This window comes from Diadema setosum, chromosome 13, assembly GCF_964275005.1.
Source record: "Diadema setosum chromosome 13, eeDiaSeto1, whole genome shotgun sequence".
Taxonomy (NCBI): domain Eukaryota; kingdom Metazoa; phylum Echinodermata; class Echinoidea; order Diadematoida; family Diadematidae; genus Diadema; species Diadema setosum.
Genome location: NC_092697.1, coordinates 10,291,469 through 10,310,889, shown reverse-complemented (window position 1 = coordinate 10,310,889; position 19,421 = coordinate 10,291,469). Strand labels below are relative to the sequence as shown.

Below are 19,421 nucleotides of genomic sequence, written 5' to 3'. Positions count from 1 at the left end.
ACTTTTTTACTCTCCCTTTTCTTTTGTTTGAAAACAGCTTGGTACGAAACAAATATTTGAAAAGTATCAAACAAACAAGGGTGGGCAAATCTAGAAAAATATCATTGTTACAATTATGATTCGTCACCATCAAATATCAGGAGGCAACTACATTACACGATGCATCCTTGTGTTGATAATAATAGGGCCTACAGAAACAACGTCCTACCCACGCCAGACCGCAAGTTTTTGTGTGAGAGTAATGTTGGTATAATGTATTTGTGATTTCAGTTTTGCATGAAAAAAAAGAGACCTTGGCCAAACACGAAACTAATATTTACCCGACTTATTTTTCTCTGAGCAGAGTGCAGTCATCCTCGTTAGTAACCAACGACGAAACTTGACCGGGAATATCGCCACTGTTCATGAATAAGTCTCCAACCGCAAGCGACGGTGTATCGTTTTTGATCAATCATGTGTTTTACTTGGACGGAAATTACGCACAGAAGAATGACATGTTCTTTGTCCATTTCTCTCCCTGACACAAATGCAATGGAAAGACACTCTCAAAACAACCAATCAAGAATGTCAATATTGGCAGAAATAACGCAAGCGCTGCTGGAATTTCAAATAAATTCATTGTATCCATAATTGGTGCGTGGATGGCAAACTAGATTTACTGAATGCACACACCATTGTTATTGTTATTGTGTCGCCGTGATATTGTAAATCGCGTATACCTTATTGTCATTTCTATGTAAACATCAGTCACTGGACCAAGAAAAATCTTGTAACTGTTATCTGCCCAGAGAAAATGAATGCCGTTGAAAATAAGTTGTGAAATCATACACGTTATGCCTTCACTGGTCATTAAAAAGAAGGATATGGCAGCAGAAATTGAGAAAGCCACATTGACTCATTAAGAATACAAAGAGATGCATCTCCTCAAATGGTCGCTGTATTGCATATGTGTGTGTATATTTGCGTGCACGAATGCGGATATTATACATATAGGGGCCTAGGTATCATCAGGGCGCGACGCCATTTTTTTATTTTGTTTTATTTTGTCTCTTTCTGGTGGCCCGTTCTGCTCGGCCGTTTGGACCATCAATATCTTTACACTTGGAATTTGGGTGACTCGGATAAGAAATAGATTGCTCCGAAATAAAAGGAAGCAACAGAATAATCAATTTCGAACATTAGTTGCCCAATCGAGCCACGAAAAGATTACCTTTTCTTTTAAATGTGGCACGCCCTGACGTCAATCTTTAGTGGCCCCGGGCCACTTGGTCACCGGGCCACCGCTGAGAGAAAGAGATAGATATATCTGTAATGATAGAATATAGAAACAAAAAGAGAGAAAAAAAAAGAGAAAAAAGCGCATAAGTTAGGGACATATTACATATAAATGTATTATGGAGTTCAAGCTATCTTTTGCAATAATATACAACCGAAAACACGGAACCTTTTCTCCAAGTATATATCAATACTGAACAATATTATGGCAACACAACAAAGAAAGCACTACATCATTGTAACGCTTACTAGATAAGGACGGAAACGAAGAACAGGAAGTATAGCTCCATTTCCGGAAGTTACCACCGAAATAACTCCTCTCTTCCATCACGGGTTGTTATCCTACGCAACGATTACTATGTTGACTGTTAAGTTGTTTTGCACTGTGTGTGTGCTTTGTGTGTGCTTTATGTGTGTATGTGCGCCCGCGCACCCTCGCGCGTCTGTGAAAAATATAGGTTTATGATATTATAGATTGTATATTTTTTCTCAATTCGTGATATTACACTGTATCTTGATTTTTTTTTTTTTGTGGGGGGGGGGGAGGGATCTCCTCCAATACCCTATGTTTGGGTGACACGGGGAAAAACAATGTCAAACATTGTCACTGTCAAATATTGTAATCAAAACATTAATTGCACTTCAAAAAATGTTGATTTGAATATATGTTACAAAATAGTATGATGCCATTACTTGTGGTTTTGAGCAAGGACTGAACATAAAAAACAGAATTCAAGTATGGTATAACGTTTCAGAAAAAAATAGTTTCAATATAAGGTTTATTCAAGTCATTAGTAGCAATAATTATACAAACAAGGATCAAACATCAAAACAGAGACACTCGACAAGAACGTGAAACATAATTATACAGTACAAAACAATCAAAGAAAGACCATAAATGAAAAGAAATTCACAACAAGTGTTGAATACAATAATATAGACACACTTAATGATACACTTTAGGCATGTGTGTCTCTGTGCACTTGAGTATCAGTGCGTGATGCAATGATGACCCGGAATACCTATACCGAGATGTGATATATCGGTTATATACTATATACGTAGATTATAGATGATCCAGGATGTGGAAGAACCGGAAAGAGGGGGAAAGAATCTACACGAACGAGGTCACTTCCGGTTACGTCTAATCAGCTTTTGAGATGATAAAAGTTTCTCGTTGCGCATCGCAGGTCCAAGCGTCCGCCCAATACTTGCGTAATAATCTTTAAAGTGCTAAACAGCCACCCTTATTACCAGTATTCGTTGTTGACATCGTTGAAACTATGAAATACGTGACGTCATAATCAACGAGTACGGTTACGGAACAAAAATGGTGGTGGGAGGGAAAGTTCATCACACTAAGCTGCTGTGAAGCTGGTGGCTGAAATTATTTGAAGCGTTAAATCCAACCATGACTTGCAACTGTTTGACTCGATACACTCACGTAGCTTACTCCTGATATCTTATGAGCAGTTGTCAAATCGGAATGAAACCCAAGTGATATATCTCCATACATGTATCTAGGTAATGAAGAAATATACGTTTAATACATTAGGGAAGTTCAGAAAAAAAAAATAATTCTCTAACTTTCGGTAACACCATTGCTTGATAATAAGAAGACTGAAGCAATTCGAGCTTTTGCATTATAGGAAAGCGACATGAAGAAACTCGTAGAATATTTAACATGCTTTCTTTATCTATTGTATTGACGAGCATTTGGATTTATACATTAAATGTAAAAAATATAAAATTTTTATACGGGGCATGATACACACTCATGCGGGATAGGGATTTTGGTGCATTGATAAGGTCTGAAAGATAGTCTAGCTGCAATGACGCACTTCGCGCGGTCAAAAGTACTTTCCTCCAATGAAAGATTTGGCTGTGTGCGTTTAATAGCCCTACCAATATGTGAAGGGGATTTCCCTTCAATGCGTTTTGCCTCCGAAGCTGTGCTCCGAAGCCAAGGCCAATTAAATACCTCTGTTCGCACGCTGATATATGGCCAACTTGGCTCATCGTATCACTACCAGAGCTCTTCGAGGTCAATAGACATTCGATGCAGCCGCTTTGAGGCACCCCCACCCACCAACACCACGCCAATCCATTGAATATTTGTTTAATTATTACGTGCACTGTTTTCACCCTGTCGCGAAGTTCATTATTAGTTCATTTAGACTGCTCGTGATCGTGTCGTGTTGCTTCGTATTTGCTGCACGAACATGACGAAAGTGTCCAACACGCAACATCATAAGCGTATATCTAACTCTGCATTTGATGGAAACATTTTTTTTAAGGAATTAATTGCACTTCTATTTTGCTTTACCGGCCGTAGTTCGGGAAAAAACCATAATAAAACCCCTTATTTTGATGAGAATTGTTTGTCCTTTCTAATTCCTCAGCTCTGGAGCGCATCGCATCGCTGTGTTTCGATCGGTGTCGAGTGTCTCACGCGAAAGAGGAAACCGAGCTGTGACGCCGCGGCGGTTTTACTGCCCACCACAGATTTGAGCCGATAACCGGTTCTGTTCAGCCTGCGCCTGCATACTTGCTCGGAACAAAATACAGTAATGCTCGGATGCAATTGACGGTGTCACGCACGTGCAGGGGTGTCGGAGTGTATTTGACGGAGCATGTGCCTTCTTGAAGTTTCATGAGATGATCATTAACTTGCTCAGCCTCTTGGTAAATCTGCATTGTCCACCGTGATGAACGACAAGACGAGAACAGCATGAGTTTATGATTTCAGCTTTATCGATTCATGATACTGTGTTTTAACTTCGAAGAGCTACCTGATTCTTTCCACTTCCTCAGTCTACCAAGCAGTGCGGTGGGTGAGATTTCTCTCGAGCAAGCTATTGAGCAAAACAAAATGTTGCATCGAAACTTTCCCGACTTCTCTGTCAAGGCTTTAACACTGCACGCGATGATTGCTACGACTGCAGTTTTGTGTGTATCTGTAGTACACGGTAAGGGAATCAACCTACTCATATTCATAGTGAAAACATGTGCATTTTTTATAGATATTTGTGATTGTCATGCCACTCAGTGAACAATGTTTGATCGTTTTTTTCTTTGTTTTTCTTTTTTTTAGATACCCGCATTTTGAACAATGTCTAAAACAACTAACATACAGGTGGTATATATTGTGAGGGCTGAAGTATATGCCTATATAAGCTCAAAATGGAGCAGAAGCATGAAACTGAAACTCCGCATTTTCAGACTCGGCGAACCGATTTCAGTTGTGTTTGTAACAAATGTGTGTAGTTTATCTGCCACCACGTTTGTTTAGTTTTCCCCCGACTGTATCAAAAGTACAGTTACCTGTACAGACAATAGCGACGTGTTCATTGAAACGATACAGTATCCGTAAATTTGCTTTGTCCTAAATGGCATTGTGCATTTCCTCATAAAAACGAAAACATCCTTTCACGAGGAGCCTTCAAAAGAGGAAATGATCTACTTCTTGCAGATTTAACAAAATGCAATGTTGGCTGCTAGGCAAACTTCGTGTTCGGTTTTATTATTATTATCATTTTTTTTTTTGTCAGCTTTGTCTCCTATTACTACATAGATAGTTCCAGTCATGAGATTAATGGTAGACCCAATGACGAGGTAAAGAACACTCCCAATGTAATCAGCTCATGTTCAAGGAAGAATTTCCTTCGAACTAAAACAAGAAACAGAAAAAGTACAGATAACAACCATTTCTAGCCAGACCAGAAATACACTGAAAAAGGTGTGTCAAACTATACGCTTCTGTTTTTAGTTTTTGTGTCATACAATGTTTAATATCTTGGGATGGTATAAGACCTGTGCTCTGATTTTAGCGCTTCCCATTGACTGATTTTTGGGTATATATTGTCTCAAAATATTACACCTATACAATCATGGAAATGATTCTTTCCTTTTTACAGTGTTGCTTTTCTGCGCCAATTTATTCACTGTTACTTGTTTGTCAAACATGGTGATTTTCATGGTGAGTTTCATCTGCCGAGTATGCACCATCTACAATATTTTCAGACACGACATATTAATTCAGAAAAAGGCAATTCTTCAGCCTTAACTATAGAGTTGTTTAGTCAGACTAATTCTAAAAGAGGATCTGATACCACCATCTATAGCTAGCTGTGTGTCAGATCTACAGTTTGCATTTAAGAGCTTATAGATCTTAAGCAATGCTCTCCCTTAGGTATGACTGAAATTAAAGTCAAACATAAGCATACAAAATAATGGCGGGATTGTGAATTTGAAATCATCCACTTCGATGGCTTCACTATATACAGTATGAGTATTAGAGTCACAACTTTCTACCACAGCCTAGACAGCTCTTCGAATCTTTCTGCGAATTAAAATTCTAGTAGCTCAAATCCCGCAAGAATAATTTCAGCGCTTACAATGCTGTTTTAGACTATTTCAGACTTCCAGAAATGCCTTATTTTTGTTTGTTTTATGATTGATGAAGAGCGGGAGATGCAGCTATGATTGGAAGGAAATCATTAATCAAAGGTGTTGGAGATTAATAGGAAGGTTTTATGTGAAGATCATGTAAGAAAAGTATGGAAACGTGATTTAAATGATAAAAAATGATAAAAAATCTGAAGCAAATTCTGAAATTTACCTGTTGAGTAGTCAGAAAAAAAAAACCAAGCAAAATGATTTTAGGATAGAAATTTGAAAAAAAAAGAAAGATTCTTGATAGGTGATTGCTCAAAGAATATGGGATATGGGCTGACAGAACATGCTAGTCGACCGACAAATACTTGTAAGAAGATTTATAATTGCTATATTTCCCATGCACCTGTACAGTTAGAGAAGGCACATGTGTCTTTTGGTTTGTGGATCGTTTTCACAGTTCAAGCTGAATGCTATTTGTTTTACACATCAGCGGACGAGAGTGCATATTTCCTGACAGGAAATATTAAAGCACTAAACTACAAAACCTTGACTGCAATGTCCTAACATTGCTTCAGTGTATTTTGAAACCCACGCTGCATTGTACAGGTGTATGGGAGAGAAATCACAAATTTCATATTTCAGGAGCAATTTAAAAACAAGAAATGACAAGGTATAAATCCATGAAAAGATATCAAATTGAACCTGAAAACTTACTCTCTCTTTTTAATCTTCATTTTTTTTTATCCTGCCTCATACACTTAAAGTACATTTGTGTTTGTGTCAGTGGCATCAATGGCATGTATGTGTCTGTCAAATTGTTCGTATGTGTGTGTGTGTGTGTGTGTGTGTTATGCTCCTCAATGTGCACTGTGGTGATCGGCTGTTCCAAAGGTGGAGTATGGGAGGGATTGATTCCTTTATCTTGAACTCTAACACCAGAAACAGTGATCATGGTAATTTAAATTGACCAATGTGATCATTTTTAGGGATAGAATTTATGGTTGAATTGATTAGATTGTCAGTTTTTTCTCATTTGTTTCTGATTAGATTCGTACACTACAATGCATCTTTGGTGTGCATGAACAGTTTAATTTCTGTATTGCATGATCACATTATGCATGCAATCTTAAAAAAATCTACCGCCATATAGGTTTTCTTCATATTATCATTTTTTTTCTTTGAATCACTTCTTTTAAAATGATCATGTATTCATTTGGGCAGTTGTGAAATAAACTCTTGCTTCTAAAGATATATTCACAGTTCTGTCATTTTATTTTAATCAATATCACATATATCACATTATCACATTTATAATAATTTCCCCCATCTTCTTATAAATATAGTTTATAAGTCACAATTCATGTTGGTCAAAATAAATGTCACAAAAAAGACACCTCAAACTGATTTGAATACATCTCTCCCCTTGCAGGTCAGTCACCTTTCGTATCAACAACTAGCCGAAAGTTCACAAGTGCAGAGAATGGAGACTCATTCTTTGCCTGTTTTCGAAGTGCACCGGATCTTAATGCAACTATTTCTACTGGTCGCTATGTCTACACAATGAATTCTCAAAATAACAACCCCAATCCTCCTGCTGCACAGTCCCATTCTCATAGTAGTTACCCTTCAATAAAATTTTATATAACAGTTCTCTCAGCTACCACTAATAACGAGGCATTTGGAGTATTTTATTGTTCAGCCACCAAAGATGGACAGTTCACGGTGGTGCCAACAATATTTCTGCGGTCTGATGGTAAGTGTGAAGAAGTCGTCATATTCTCTAATGTTGACAAATGATGTCATATTTATGTACACTAATGAATCACACCTTGTTCAAGTGTATTCAGTCATGTTTTATAGACAGGTCTGGCTGTTAACACTCTTTATAGAAGGGTAAGATTTTCTGTCTCAATAGTGAATATTCAGAGGGGAAAAAAAAAGAGCCGAAAGGAATACAAGAAGAGAAAATGCAATTCATATCTTTTGATTGACGTCAAAATATGAACAACTAATAACATAGGACTTTTTTCTGGAGCATGCATGGATTTGTTTCATTGAGTAACATACGTAGTACGTGATGCAGGCGATATGCAGGCTGATATCACCCAAGGAAGCGGCATTGGACGTGCACACAAACAGAGAGAGGTTAACAAGCAAACAAATCAAATGCAGGGTAGGGTGGGGTGAGTTATGCCGACACATTTTTTTTTTTGTTTTTTTGCCTGATCTAGCATCTCTATGGGCCTAATGTATATAATATTATTGATACAATAACCTCAGGGATGTTAATGCTTAATGATCAAGGACAGGAATGATGAGGCAAGATGTTTTGTAACTGTTCAGAACAGTTCAAAGGTCTCAGCTTTTTATACGCTAAGATGGTTCCAGATGCATAAGTGTTTTGATGTCATTGCATTCAAATAATGCATTATTTTGGTTGGAAATCATGATCGTGACCACTTTTTCGATTTTTTTTTTTTTGTGTTTGACAGAAATAATGCATTATTTCAAGTCGTGATACTTTGTGCATTGTTTTTTTTTAATAGACACAAAGTAAACAGTGAGACAGCTGTGACAAAAAAAAAACAACAACAAAAAATGTAAAATGTTATACCGTATATCGATCATGGGATCAAAGCAGTGAAGCATGCTAAAAATGTCATTGTGGCGCTTTTGATATGTACAGGTGCATGAATTAATTAACGATATGACGAATGTCCTTGTATATTAGGTCCATAATTATATAATCATGTTCTAAAAAGTTTCAAGATTTTGTTTTATAACAGTGAGAACGCTGAATCATAGTAGGAATATCATGGTGCAGAAAGCATTCTAAGTTGGTGGAAATGGGAGACAGGAAACTTTTAAGAACATGTTATGGTGATGGGCAAAGGTCAACATCACGACATCAAAGGTCTCTGTGCATTGTTAGTTTCAAATTCGATTTTAAAGCCAAACCATAAGCTAGAAATGTCCAATGACTGTTGAGAAGGTATAAATACAAAAATGAATGAATTACCTAAAAGTTACTAGGATATAATTTATGCTCAAGTTTAGAGGTCACCAAAACCAAACAGTAGTCCTAAAGGATCCTTAAATGTCCTTTTCAACCATAACATATACTAGAAAAATCCAAGAAGTTTTATTCATTCAAATGCTAGGGTTAGGTCAGTCCATGAGGCCATGGTCAAGGTTATTGAACTTACTGTTAATGAAGGGAATTGTGCTCGAATTGGAAAAGTAACTGCTTGTGAAAGTGGATGCAACACCTGCAGGTGTATTAGTTGAAGCATCCCCGTATCCGTGGAATCACTAGTTCCTTATTTGTCAAATGCATGCTTTAATCGTTACAGCTAGGTTTGTTCCAGCAGAAGGCAGATTTTCAAAGACTGTGAATGCTGGAGATGTGAATGTGACAGTGGACTTCTCACCAGTGCAGCCTATCAGTGATGAAGAGGAGAGAAATTGGAGACATAATGGAACGTACGATATCAATGACCTCCTGTCAAAATACACTGGAGCATCATCGAGTTATACCATTGCGGGAGAAGTCACACCAGCAAATGGAGGGGTGTATGAACTCCATCTGGCAGGCGAGAGAGCTTCGGCTAGAGCTGGCTTGTTGCGACTCATTGTGAGAGGTAAAGGCCTATCATGACTGCAATATCTGAGTTTTTAATTTAAATTATTTCATTTTGAATTGTTTTCTTCAACAGAACATACTAGTATTACACGACATAAGAATATAACAGATCATTCAAATGAGCATTGGCTTATCTACCCTGTCGTTTACAAGTATGAGAATCGACATTTATGAGACAATCTTTATACTGCATTGTCATCATCACAAAGACTAGTGTAAAAGAAAGGTTGGGTACAACAATGTAACATACGTCATGTCTACTCTGCATAATTTTATGATAATAATAATGAGGCATTTACTAAAATTGGAGATGAAAAACATTGGCTGTATACTCATAGTATGTTTTCCCAATAATATTTACCTTGTGCCAAAAGGAAAACAAGAAATCTTCCCATATGGGAATGATACGATATGAAAGGGTTGACAGTGTGCTCTATCTTCAACAGATTGTCCAGCTGGTCGCTACGATGTACTTGGTGGATGCCTTCAGGCCTGTCAGTCGTGCTACAATGGAGGCATCTGTCACAGTCAAACGGGAGAGTGTGTTTGTCCCCCTGGTTTCATGGGAGATCAGTGTGAGCAAGGTAAGTAAAATGCTAAAGCTTTTTACTCACTCGGAATTACTGGGGCCTTTTTATCTCTTCTTCTGTGGAAGATAGACAGGCACTTGTGACTTTGTCTTGTTAAGATATGTTGTTGTCACTACACAATTCAATCCTTGGGACATTGCAGTAGCATGATTTTTATACTGTTTATGCTGTAGAAATCTTGAATTACATGTGGTTTGGGTATTTGCATTACTGAAAGGTTGATTTACTCATTGACTGATTGATTTTATATATTCATTTTTTTTCTGCTTGAAGTGTTGTAATCGTGTTGTAAGTGTTGTAAAGTACACGAACATAATATTTGGCAAAGGTAACCATGAGTTGCAGGATATTTAAATTATCATGATCATGACATTAAAGCGGCCATGAGATACTGTACTATCCATTCGCAAAAAAAAAAAAAAAAAATCAGGAAAACAAATTGCTCACTATGCATACACATAGAAATTAAAGAATAACACAGAAGACCACCAGCATAAGGAGAACCTTATTTTTTTCATCTTCCGAAGTACAAAAGTAAAACTTGCAAAAATAAACAAATTGTCATTCATGCATAAGTGTTCTTCCGTGTAACAATATGAACTAAAGACTAATTCAACACAATAAAAAACATGAATTAAAATGTAAAATAAACCTATGATCTCAATAATATTTTTGAAGCCAAAAAAAAAAAAAATCAATAAAGGCTAGAAATAATGGAGGAATATGCGGATTTTTCTGTCAAATCCAAATTCAAATGAAATTAGAGAAGAAGCAATCTATAAAAATGGTAGGAATTTGAATTGACTTCTTACTTTAAGAAATCATAAATGTTAGTTGGTTCTTGAATTAGTCTCATGAATTCCCAGATTACTAAATTAAAAGAATGAAAGAAAGGTATTCTGTTCATGTAATCATCTTTAGTGCCCTTGCTCCCTATGTCATCTGAAGTTTGAGTTGAAAGAAAATTCATATTTTCCTCCTTTAGTTTCCCCACTTTGATTTTAATTGAAGTTATAAAGAGATAAAGAGAACGGCAACTTATCTTTTGTTATTTTATTCATATCTCTTATAGAGTAAAGCTGGTCTATCTTGAAGGGTATTTGCAAATATGATATTGATATGATATGATATGATATGATATACAATACAATGATTTTCATCAAAATCTTCTATAAAAAGTACGAACTCGAAAAGTATTTAAGTTCTTTTATTTTTTTTTTGCGGAGTGGATATATTTTTCAGTGAAATCATGAAAATTAATTTCAGTGCATGCGGCTTTATTTTTCTGTCGAATGTATTCATTACTTCATAATTCTTGAATGATATAAATTACAAGAAATAATTTCTCCTCTTTTTGATAGGAATTTTCTAACAGATTTAACATTTAATATTTTATATAACCTTCTTGCTAATAATTGTAGGCTATTAAACATTTATTACTCTGGATCATCTCTTGTAGTAGTTTGAAAGAATACAGCTCGTTATTTCGAAGGTTCGTTATTCCGAAGGCTCTTCAGTCCGAAGATTCCTTATTCCGAAGGTTCGTTTTTCCGAATTTCATTTTCGGATAAACAAATCTTCGGAATAACGAACCTTCGGAATAACGCCACAAATGCTCGGATTAACGAACCTCTAGGTATAGGGAAATTGCGTGTTTCGGATTAACGAACCTTCGGAAAAACGAACCTTAGGAATATCGAACCTTCGGAATAACGAACAGCACCCGTTTGAAAATACAGGCTTGCCAATTTGATTCTGTTGTGAACATACAGTGTGTGGAGGTAATCGCCATGGGCAAGGTTGTGAGTATCGCTGCAACTACAACGTTGATAACCAGAGAGCATGCAGTGGTCTTCAGGTGTGTGTTCCAGACCCCTATGGGTGCTCTTGTACACCTGGATACAAAGGCATTCACTGTACAGAAGGTGAGATTAATTCGGAAGTTTTGCAGAAATAGACAGACATTTGCTTTATTGCAACTGTTTGCAAGGTTACCGTATATGGATGTAAGTGAGCATTGAATTAATTAGTGTTAAGTAGCGGCCACGATAACAATCATGGGAATACAATACTCGGGTTAGATTTGAACGTCAATGTCGGGCAAATTGTCAATTAGTTGCAAAGTACGCAGGGATGTGTGGATTTTAAGTTTTTAACAAATGTTTTGAAATGATTGCTGACATAATTATAGGCTGAGACAGCTGGTCAGCCAAGTTCTTGAAGGCAAAATGGTTGGTGATGATTATGGCTAATATTTCACTTCATGCAATGGATTCATATGGTGGTGTTTAACAAGATACATTGAGGAAGAGGAGTACATGAATTATCCGAGAGATGAAATCGAATGAAATTCAACAATTGTATTTCAATAGAGCAAAAAGTGTTACAATTTTGCTAAGATAACATCGCTACAATACAATGGTAAATGCGATATATTTCAGCCAAAGAAAAATCACAAGGTGAATTAGCTCTAAGAGTTCTTCGTCCAATATTATACATTTACTGGGTTGTGATTATTGTATACTATAAATGATGTTTTATTTTTGTACTACACATTGAATGCTGTGTAATGGATTGGTACCGGAGAGGTATACATTTTTAAATTGAGTCAATAGTGTCAATGGATTCATTTTCATGAAACTTAACGTAAACATGTATTACCAGGTGAAAATTCTCTAAAAATTATCTAAGTTTGAGAACATGGGTCGAAGGTCAAAGGTCAATGCCAAAATACCAAAATTTCCTGTTTTTCTTTATATCTTGTGAAATATCTCGTGTTATCTTCATGAAACTTTGGTATAATATATATTAGATATTATATGCATGTACTGCCCGATAATAATTCTCTTGTAGAAAATCAGAACATCTGCCATTCAATGCTGAAATTACATTTTTTTTCTTCTCCCTACCTTGAAAATATCGTAGTGCATACATTTAATTGAACTAGATATACATACACGAATTACTGCACAATGATTCTGTAATCAAAACTTGGGCCCATGGAGTCAAGGTTAAATGACAAAGTTATAATGTCACTGTTTTCCCATATTTTGATATACCTTGAAATATTGCCAGGAAAATTGGGTAATACCAGATGGATATTATTTGAAGAAATATATGAGTCATGGGATCAAAGGGCAAGGATCAAAGTTCGAGTGAAAACTTGTCACACGGTCAAGATGTACAACAAACATATTGAAGAGTAATGCGTTTGTACATCTAGCAGTCGCCATAGCGACATAGTTGCTTTCTGAAACCATTTCACTGAGATGTCAGTCTATGAAAGTAAACTTTTGCAAAAAAAAGAGTGGGAAAGGCACTCGAAACTTACCATTAACAAGTTTCAGAAGTACAAAAAAAGGTCTGATTCAATTGTTATGCTAATACAGAGGAAGTACATATATACATGTTTTCAATTCAGCCGTGTATCTTTGTCGTAAAATTAGAGTGCGATACCAATGAGTTTGGAGCCAGCTGTACTCAAACCTGTCACTGTGTGTCGGGCGAATGTGATTCATTTACCGGAGCTTGCACAGGGGGCTCAACGGAGTGTCAGCCTGGATGGACAGGCCCAAATTGTCAGGGTGAGGAATGCCGTTAATGTTGAAAACCATATCCTGAAATGGGATGTATTAACTTGCTATATTTGCCCCCTCTCGTAAGAACACTTCCGGGTTGATAGACGAGATCAGGAACTAAATGGCAGCACAGAACTTCAAGCGTAAAGTTCAAAGGCTTGCATAACACACCTTACACTCAGCATATTTTAACCTCTTTCGATGACAGGGAACATTCGATAGTCGGACGTATTCTACTCAGATACTTCTATGCTATTACCACGTAATTTTGAGTCTGCTCTTATCCTTTACTTACATTTACAATTTTCCTAAATTTGTGACAGTGCTACACAGCCATATTTTAAAGTTATCATACAGGTGAATTATTGATGTATTGCGTCAATTGGTGTTTCGGAAGAAATGTAGTCTGTCGTTTATGAAACAAAACAAAACTTTATTTTCTAATAGCAAAGTAAAGAATAAGCGCTGTGTGAGCCAATCATGGTGTAAGTTTTGAAGAATGTATAGATATAATCACTACGATGTCATATCAGCCAGCATAAACAAAATATGTTTGGGCTAGGTTAGGGAAAATCTGTCTTTCTTGAAATACTTCAAAAGGCCGAAAGATACATAGGACATGTTTTGTTTCTGTCTTATAGGAACACACTACCCATTCCTTATTCTATGGTAGTATGTTTCTTAACCTTTCTCGAATATCTTTATGCTGTTTTAATCCTTGATATTCTCATTCATCTATTTTCTGCCCCATCGTAAAGAATGCATCACTGGAAAATATGGACAAGACTGTGCAGGTATGCAAGTGTATTTCTGTATCTTCCAATTAAGTTATTTGAATGATTTGTTAGTTTGGCCCTTACATAGACACTTTTGAATTTTCCTTTTTTTTTTGATCAAATAATGACTGGATAATTTTATAATACATTCAATTGTTTTTAAAGGTGATCCTTCAATACAAAAATGAACAGGACTAGAAGATTAACATGGATAATGACAGACTTGAGAAGATATATGAGATCATTCCTCGATATGAATTGTCTGTGTTTTTTTTTTCTTTTTAATTCTGTAGAGCGATTCTTTTAACCGACTACAGTTGTCAGAGTTGTTTAAAAAAAAAGCAAAATTAACCTCTCGAAGTTCAGAACATCAGTCCTAGGAATATCAAGTTACGCGCATATTGACATTTTCTCCGTATTCAGTTCGTAGCATAATCAAGTATTAAGTCATTCGAAGTTTGTATTGCCATTGCACTGTGTTGTTTATAAGTTGCAATAAAAAAAATATTAAAAACTACAAGTGTCGAAGCAATTGACCCATGCTGACAACTGGCTTGTGAACATCGGATATATTTTTTTCCATCAATGATATTGTTTTGTGTAAATGTGGTATGCACAAAATAATGATTTTATGGTTCTCCCTATACCACCATGCACCATTTTTCTTCAGGGAATGTAACAGTCAACTACAGGAAACCAAACCAAGGACAGCCAGTAATGGTGAGCTGCTTTATCACTGGAAGCAGTTTTCTGTCGACTGCAGATCCCATTGTGAAGCTTCAGAGAAAGCACAGTAATGAGCCGTTTCATGAGACAGGCATTACATGGAGTTCTGCAAGTAACAAAAATGGATACACTGCTAGCTTTATCGTGTCAGATGTCCATGGTGGGGAAAAATTTCGATGTATGATGTCAGACGTCAACACTTTCACGAGCCAAGAAGTCAGAGAAGAAGGATTTTATGGTCAGTTTTTCCAGTGTATGAATGTTTACGATAAATAAAATGAATTCATGATCTGAAATGTATTTCTGAGTTTGAAGATGACAGAATGTCTGTAAATTAGATATGATCCTCACATGAAGTTGTTAAGTTCTGCAGAAAAAAAAAATCCACTTTCAGTTTGCGTGTTACACATTTCACAACTACAATGGAGGAATTGAATATTCCGTTTTGTCTTGTACTTATATCTTATATACTTATGTATTAATTCTTCAACGTTGTGTTTTACTTGGTCTACCGTGTGTACTGTTTTGGTATGTCATTTGTCTCTGTTGAAATTTAAAGAAATCTAACAACAAGCTGGAAACTTAACGTCATTTTTTTTAACATTTCTGATAACACTATGCTAGTGTTACCGCAGCTGCCCAGTTCCCCCGTTGTGAATACAGCCACCAGCAGCTCGGTAACCCTGGCATGGGATGCCTGGAATGAAGAAACGGATGTTGGTGATCCTCCACTGTCTGGATACCAGGTGTACTACAAAGAGAAGAGCAGCCTTGGGGACTTCATTCGGTTTGAGATGAGAACAGATAGGCTGGCGCCCTCAGAAACTATCACTAATTTGACACCAGACAGAGACTTCATTTTTGCTGTCTCAGCTGAGAGACCAGGTGTCGGTGGAGTCGGGAATAAAGTGGAGGTAGAAGGCAGGACACTCTGCTCCCGTAAGTAAAAGGCAGGATATCAATGCTGGAAATGTATGCACTGATTAGATTTTGAGCAAAATCCCAGTCAAGGTTGAAAGGTCACTATGCTTTGTTAAAAATCATCATTTTCTATCCATGAAATCAGACAGCTAGGCCCTTTAATAGTGAAGAGTTATATATATATATATATAGAGAGAGAGAAAGTCAAAGGAGTGGATCATTTGAGCTCTGCATTTGTGATTATTATTCATGATTCAGAAAAAAAAAAGACCTGCACACCACTATTCCTTCGTAATTCAATTAGTCACTTAACTATAGACCAATAAAATCGCGTGGTTCACCCATATAGACATCAGATTAAGATATGTATGCATGAACTTCTTCAGACGATGATTTGACATTTGGATTTAAATTTTGCTGCCTAATGAAAAAATCAATCCTGGAGGATTCCTGGAAAAAGGATAGGATGAATAACAGGAACAAAATCTGAATAAATGTTCATATTTCACCGCTGTCATGTAACACAAGTCTGTCACGATAAATTTTCTTCAGCTCCATCAGAAGGGCCATCTTTAGTGGATGCTGTGAATGGAAGTAGAGCAGGAGAAATAACAGTCACATGGCAGGTAAGGAAAAAATAATTATGAAAAGATGACCATTTGGATCTTTACCCTACACTTTATTAATGCTTATAAAGTTCAACAGAGTTAAAGCTTAGAAAACTACCAAGTAACTGATTTCTCGTAATTGTAACACTTACTTTGTATAATTTTACTCAATCTAGCAATGGAAAAGTCTCAAGATTTTCTCTACCTCCTATTTGAGCAGATATTTTTCCTTTACAAACTTTTTGCCTTACTGTATTCCATTCCTTGATATTGTTAAAATGGAATACATAGTATTTTCAAAGAACAGAAAATACAAATGTTGCAAAAAAGGGAGATGTAAATAAAGGAAAAATATGTGGAATAGATTTGTTACATTATATGTGTCATCAACATCCAATACTAAATGTCTGACACCTTTCTAATGGGTAAAGTCAATAGCACGTTGAGGCTAAACACAGGAAAAGCGATTTATAGACATGATAGATGTAGAATGTAAATCCTTATATGACTAAAGTAGCAAATTCCTGCGAAGGTGAACTTTCCGATGAAAACTTGGTCATGGTCTAGAATCCGACAAATGGATCCAACTGTCGAAGTGGATTCACTGGAATAAGAATCTACTATGCCATCACTGGAGGGTCTTCGTCTGTGCGGAAGCGGGCAGCCGATATGCCTGAGATGTATGAAGATGTACCATTTGAGTCTCCCCCCAGCCACACCCTCACCGGCCTTGAACCATCCTCACAGTACACCATCAATGTGGTGACACGGAACCAGGATTCAGAGAGTCCAAGGGGTCAAAGTGTGGTTGCTTTCACCCCAGAACAGGGTGAGTGTGTCATAATGATAATATTTAGTATGACTTTCTTGTATCTTTTCAGTGAGGGATAACTTTATTACTAGCATTAAGGGCAAATATACATTGGTGTTGTGATAAAAGAGTCCAGCAAAAACATGAAACACTCTGAGCCGAGCAGGTCTATTGACTAATTCAAAGCGAGGAAACCCACTTCAGCATAATGACGCCAAAGTTTCTAATTAGTGCCGCAGAGATACAATAGTGAATAGAGGACATTGATTTATTAAGTGATGGTTACTTTCATTATCTCTTTGTTGACTGACAAAGAGAAGTTTGCTGATGTGCGTGCCACTTGATGGAAAAAAAAGCACTGTAAAATTAAAAGGAAACCAAAGCCTGCATATCAATGTGAATTGAGTGAAAGCAGTGTAGTTAGTGATATCAGTAGAACACATCAATGGAAGTTTGAAATGTTATGAACTTTTCTACACTCTGCCTGTATATTGTGCAAAAGAATACTCATTAAGATGCATTATCTCTGTAGCTAGTTCAGGCAAATTTTGCTATTTTAGATTTGAAATGGAGACAATTTACAAACTTCTTTTTGATGGGTGAAGGAAGGGTAACAACTAGAATAGATTTTCTTGCATTTTTTTTCCTCCTCAGATCCTGCTTCTGGTGGAGCAAGCACAGCTGTGATTGCTGGGGCAATTATTGCCACCATCATTCTTCTTGTCCTAATCGTTCTTCTCATATTCTTTATTGCACGGTAAAGATTAGCCTTAAACAAACTATTGCCATTCTTTCCAGGACCTACTTGCCTTTTACTGAGTGATTTTGCAAAGCTGCTGCAAAACAAATGTAACTGCTAATATTATATGCTACTATTTTTATAAGTTACAGTTGTGGTTTGTTGAATGGGTCTCTGCTTTATCCTAAAGAGACTGTTGGTGAGAAATGCTCATTTCTAAAGTATGCTTACCCTGAAGTTAAGAATGTCGCACACATACGTTTACAAGTCAATGCCCGAGTGCTTTGACTTTTGCCTCAGGACAGAAGTGCCGCAGGACAAATCGAGTTAATCAAATAAGCCTCTACACTCTACTATCTCATCTCTTTGTGTGCATTCGTACTAATATAACATAGAACTGGTGAAAATATGAAGAGGAAGAAGGAAGTTTAGGCCATTTCCAGTTTTTTTCTTGCTTCTGTTATTAATACGCAAAATTTTGACTTTGTTTATAATTGAGAAATTGTGGCAGTCCTGATGAACAAACATCAAATACAGTGAAGTGAAAGCGAACGAATTAAGCTTGATCTGAGAGTTGAAGGCAAGCGTTATGCATGTAAGCTTCATTTTAGTTTCAGTTCAACTTATTTCTCCACTTCAACAAATAAAGTCATTATACAAATGAATAAATCATTCACATCGAGAAGGAAATGGACAATATAGGTTTGTGTTAATTAACTGAACTGCACATGCACAAGACCATGTATACACATCAAAAGCAATCTTTCTTCATGACGAGTTGTGAGCAATTTCCGCATCCACTCAAATTCACAACGCAGAGTACTATACATAATGCAGTGATGGCAGACAATTCATTGGGGGTGCCATTTACCTTTTAAAAGGCTGCGTCTTCACGAAATCTAAAGCTACTTTGAAATATGACACAGGGAGTGAGGAGAAATGCACCGCAAACAACAGTAACCTTAACATTGACACGTCACAAATCTAAAGCTCCCTTATGATTTGAGAATGATATATGGCTCTTGATCCTGTGAAATATGTTATTTTTCCTCAGGAAAAGGAAGAGGGAAGGAGAGAAGCTTCATGAAGAGTTTGTGGATAATGTCGTGTACGAGTCAAGCCCGACCAACCTTCCACAGAATGGCAATGGTCAAGGTTAGTGGCAAACTGTACAGTGATGTTGTATTGTGATATACAGTTGTATCAATTATTTTTTCTCAAAATTGTGACACATGTGTTTGTGTATGGTAATATTTTGTAGGATGTGCACCTGATTGTTAATTCTTGTAGCATGTCTTTAAAAGTCATTGGTTATGCAATGAACAATATAATGCTTGTTAATCCTTGTTGCATGTC

At 36.6% G+C, this 19,421-nt stretch overlaps 1 protein-coding gene across 1 annotated transcript in view; it reads left to right on the top strand.

The window, feature by feature from the left end:
• LOC140237167 (uncharacterized) overlaps positions 1-19,421 on the top strand; it is a 51,239-nt gene that overhangs the window by 9,142 nt on the left and 22,676 nt on the right. The window contains exons 3-14 of the mRNA XM_072317109.1: positions 7,103-7,426; positions 9,027-9,314; positions 9,763-9,900; positions 11,679-11,831; positions 13,353-13,490; positions 14,243-14,278; positions 14,931-15,224; positions 15,650-15,925; positions 16,460-16,533; positions 17,083-17,344; positions 17,981-18,083; positions 19,120-19,220. Coding sequence (XP_072173210.1) covers positions 7,103-7,426; positions 9,027-9,314; positions 9,763-9,900; positions 11,679-11,831; positions 13,353-13,490; positions 14,243-14,278; positions 14,931-15,224; positions 15,650-15,925; positions 16,460-16,533; positions 17,083-17,344; positions 17,981-18,083; positions 19,120-19,220 — 2,187 coding nt within the window. The remainder of the gene's footprint in view (positions 1-7,102; positions 7,427-9,026; positions 9,315-9,762; positions 9,901-11,678; positions 11,832-13,352; positions 13,491-14,242; positions 14,279-14,930; positions 15,225-15,649; positions 15,926-16,459; positions 16,534-17,082; positions 17,345-17,980; positions 18,084-19,119; positions 19,221-19,421) is intronic.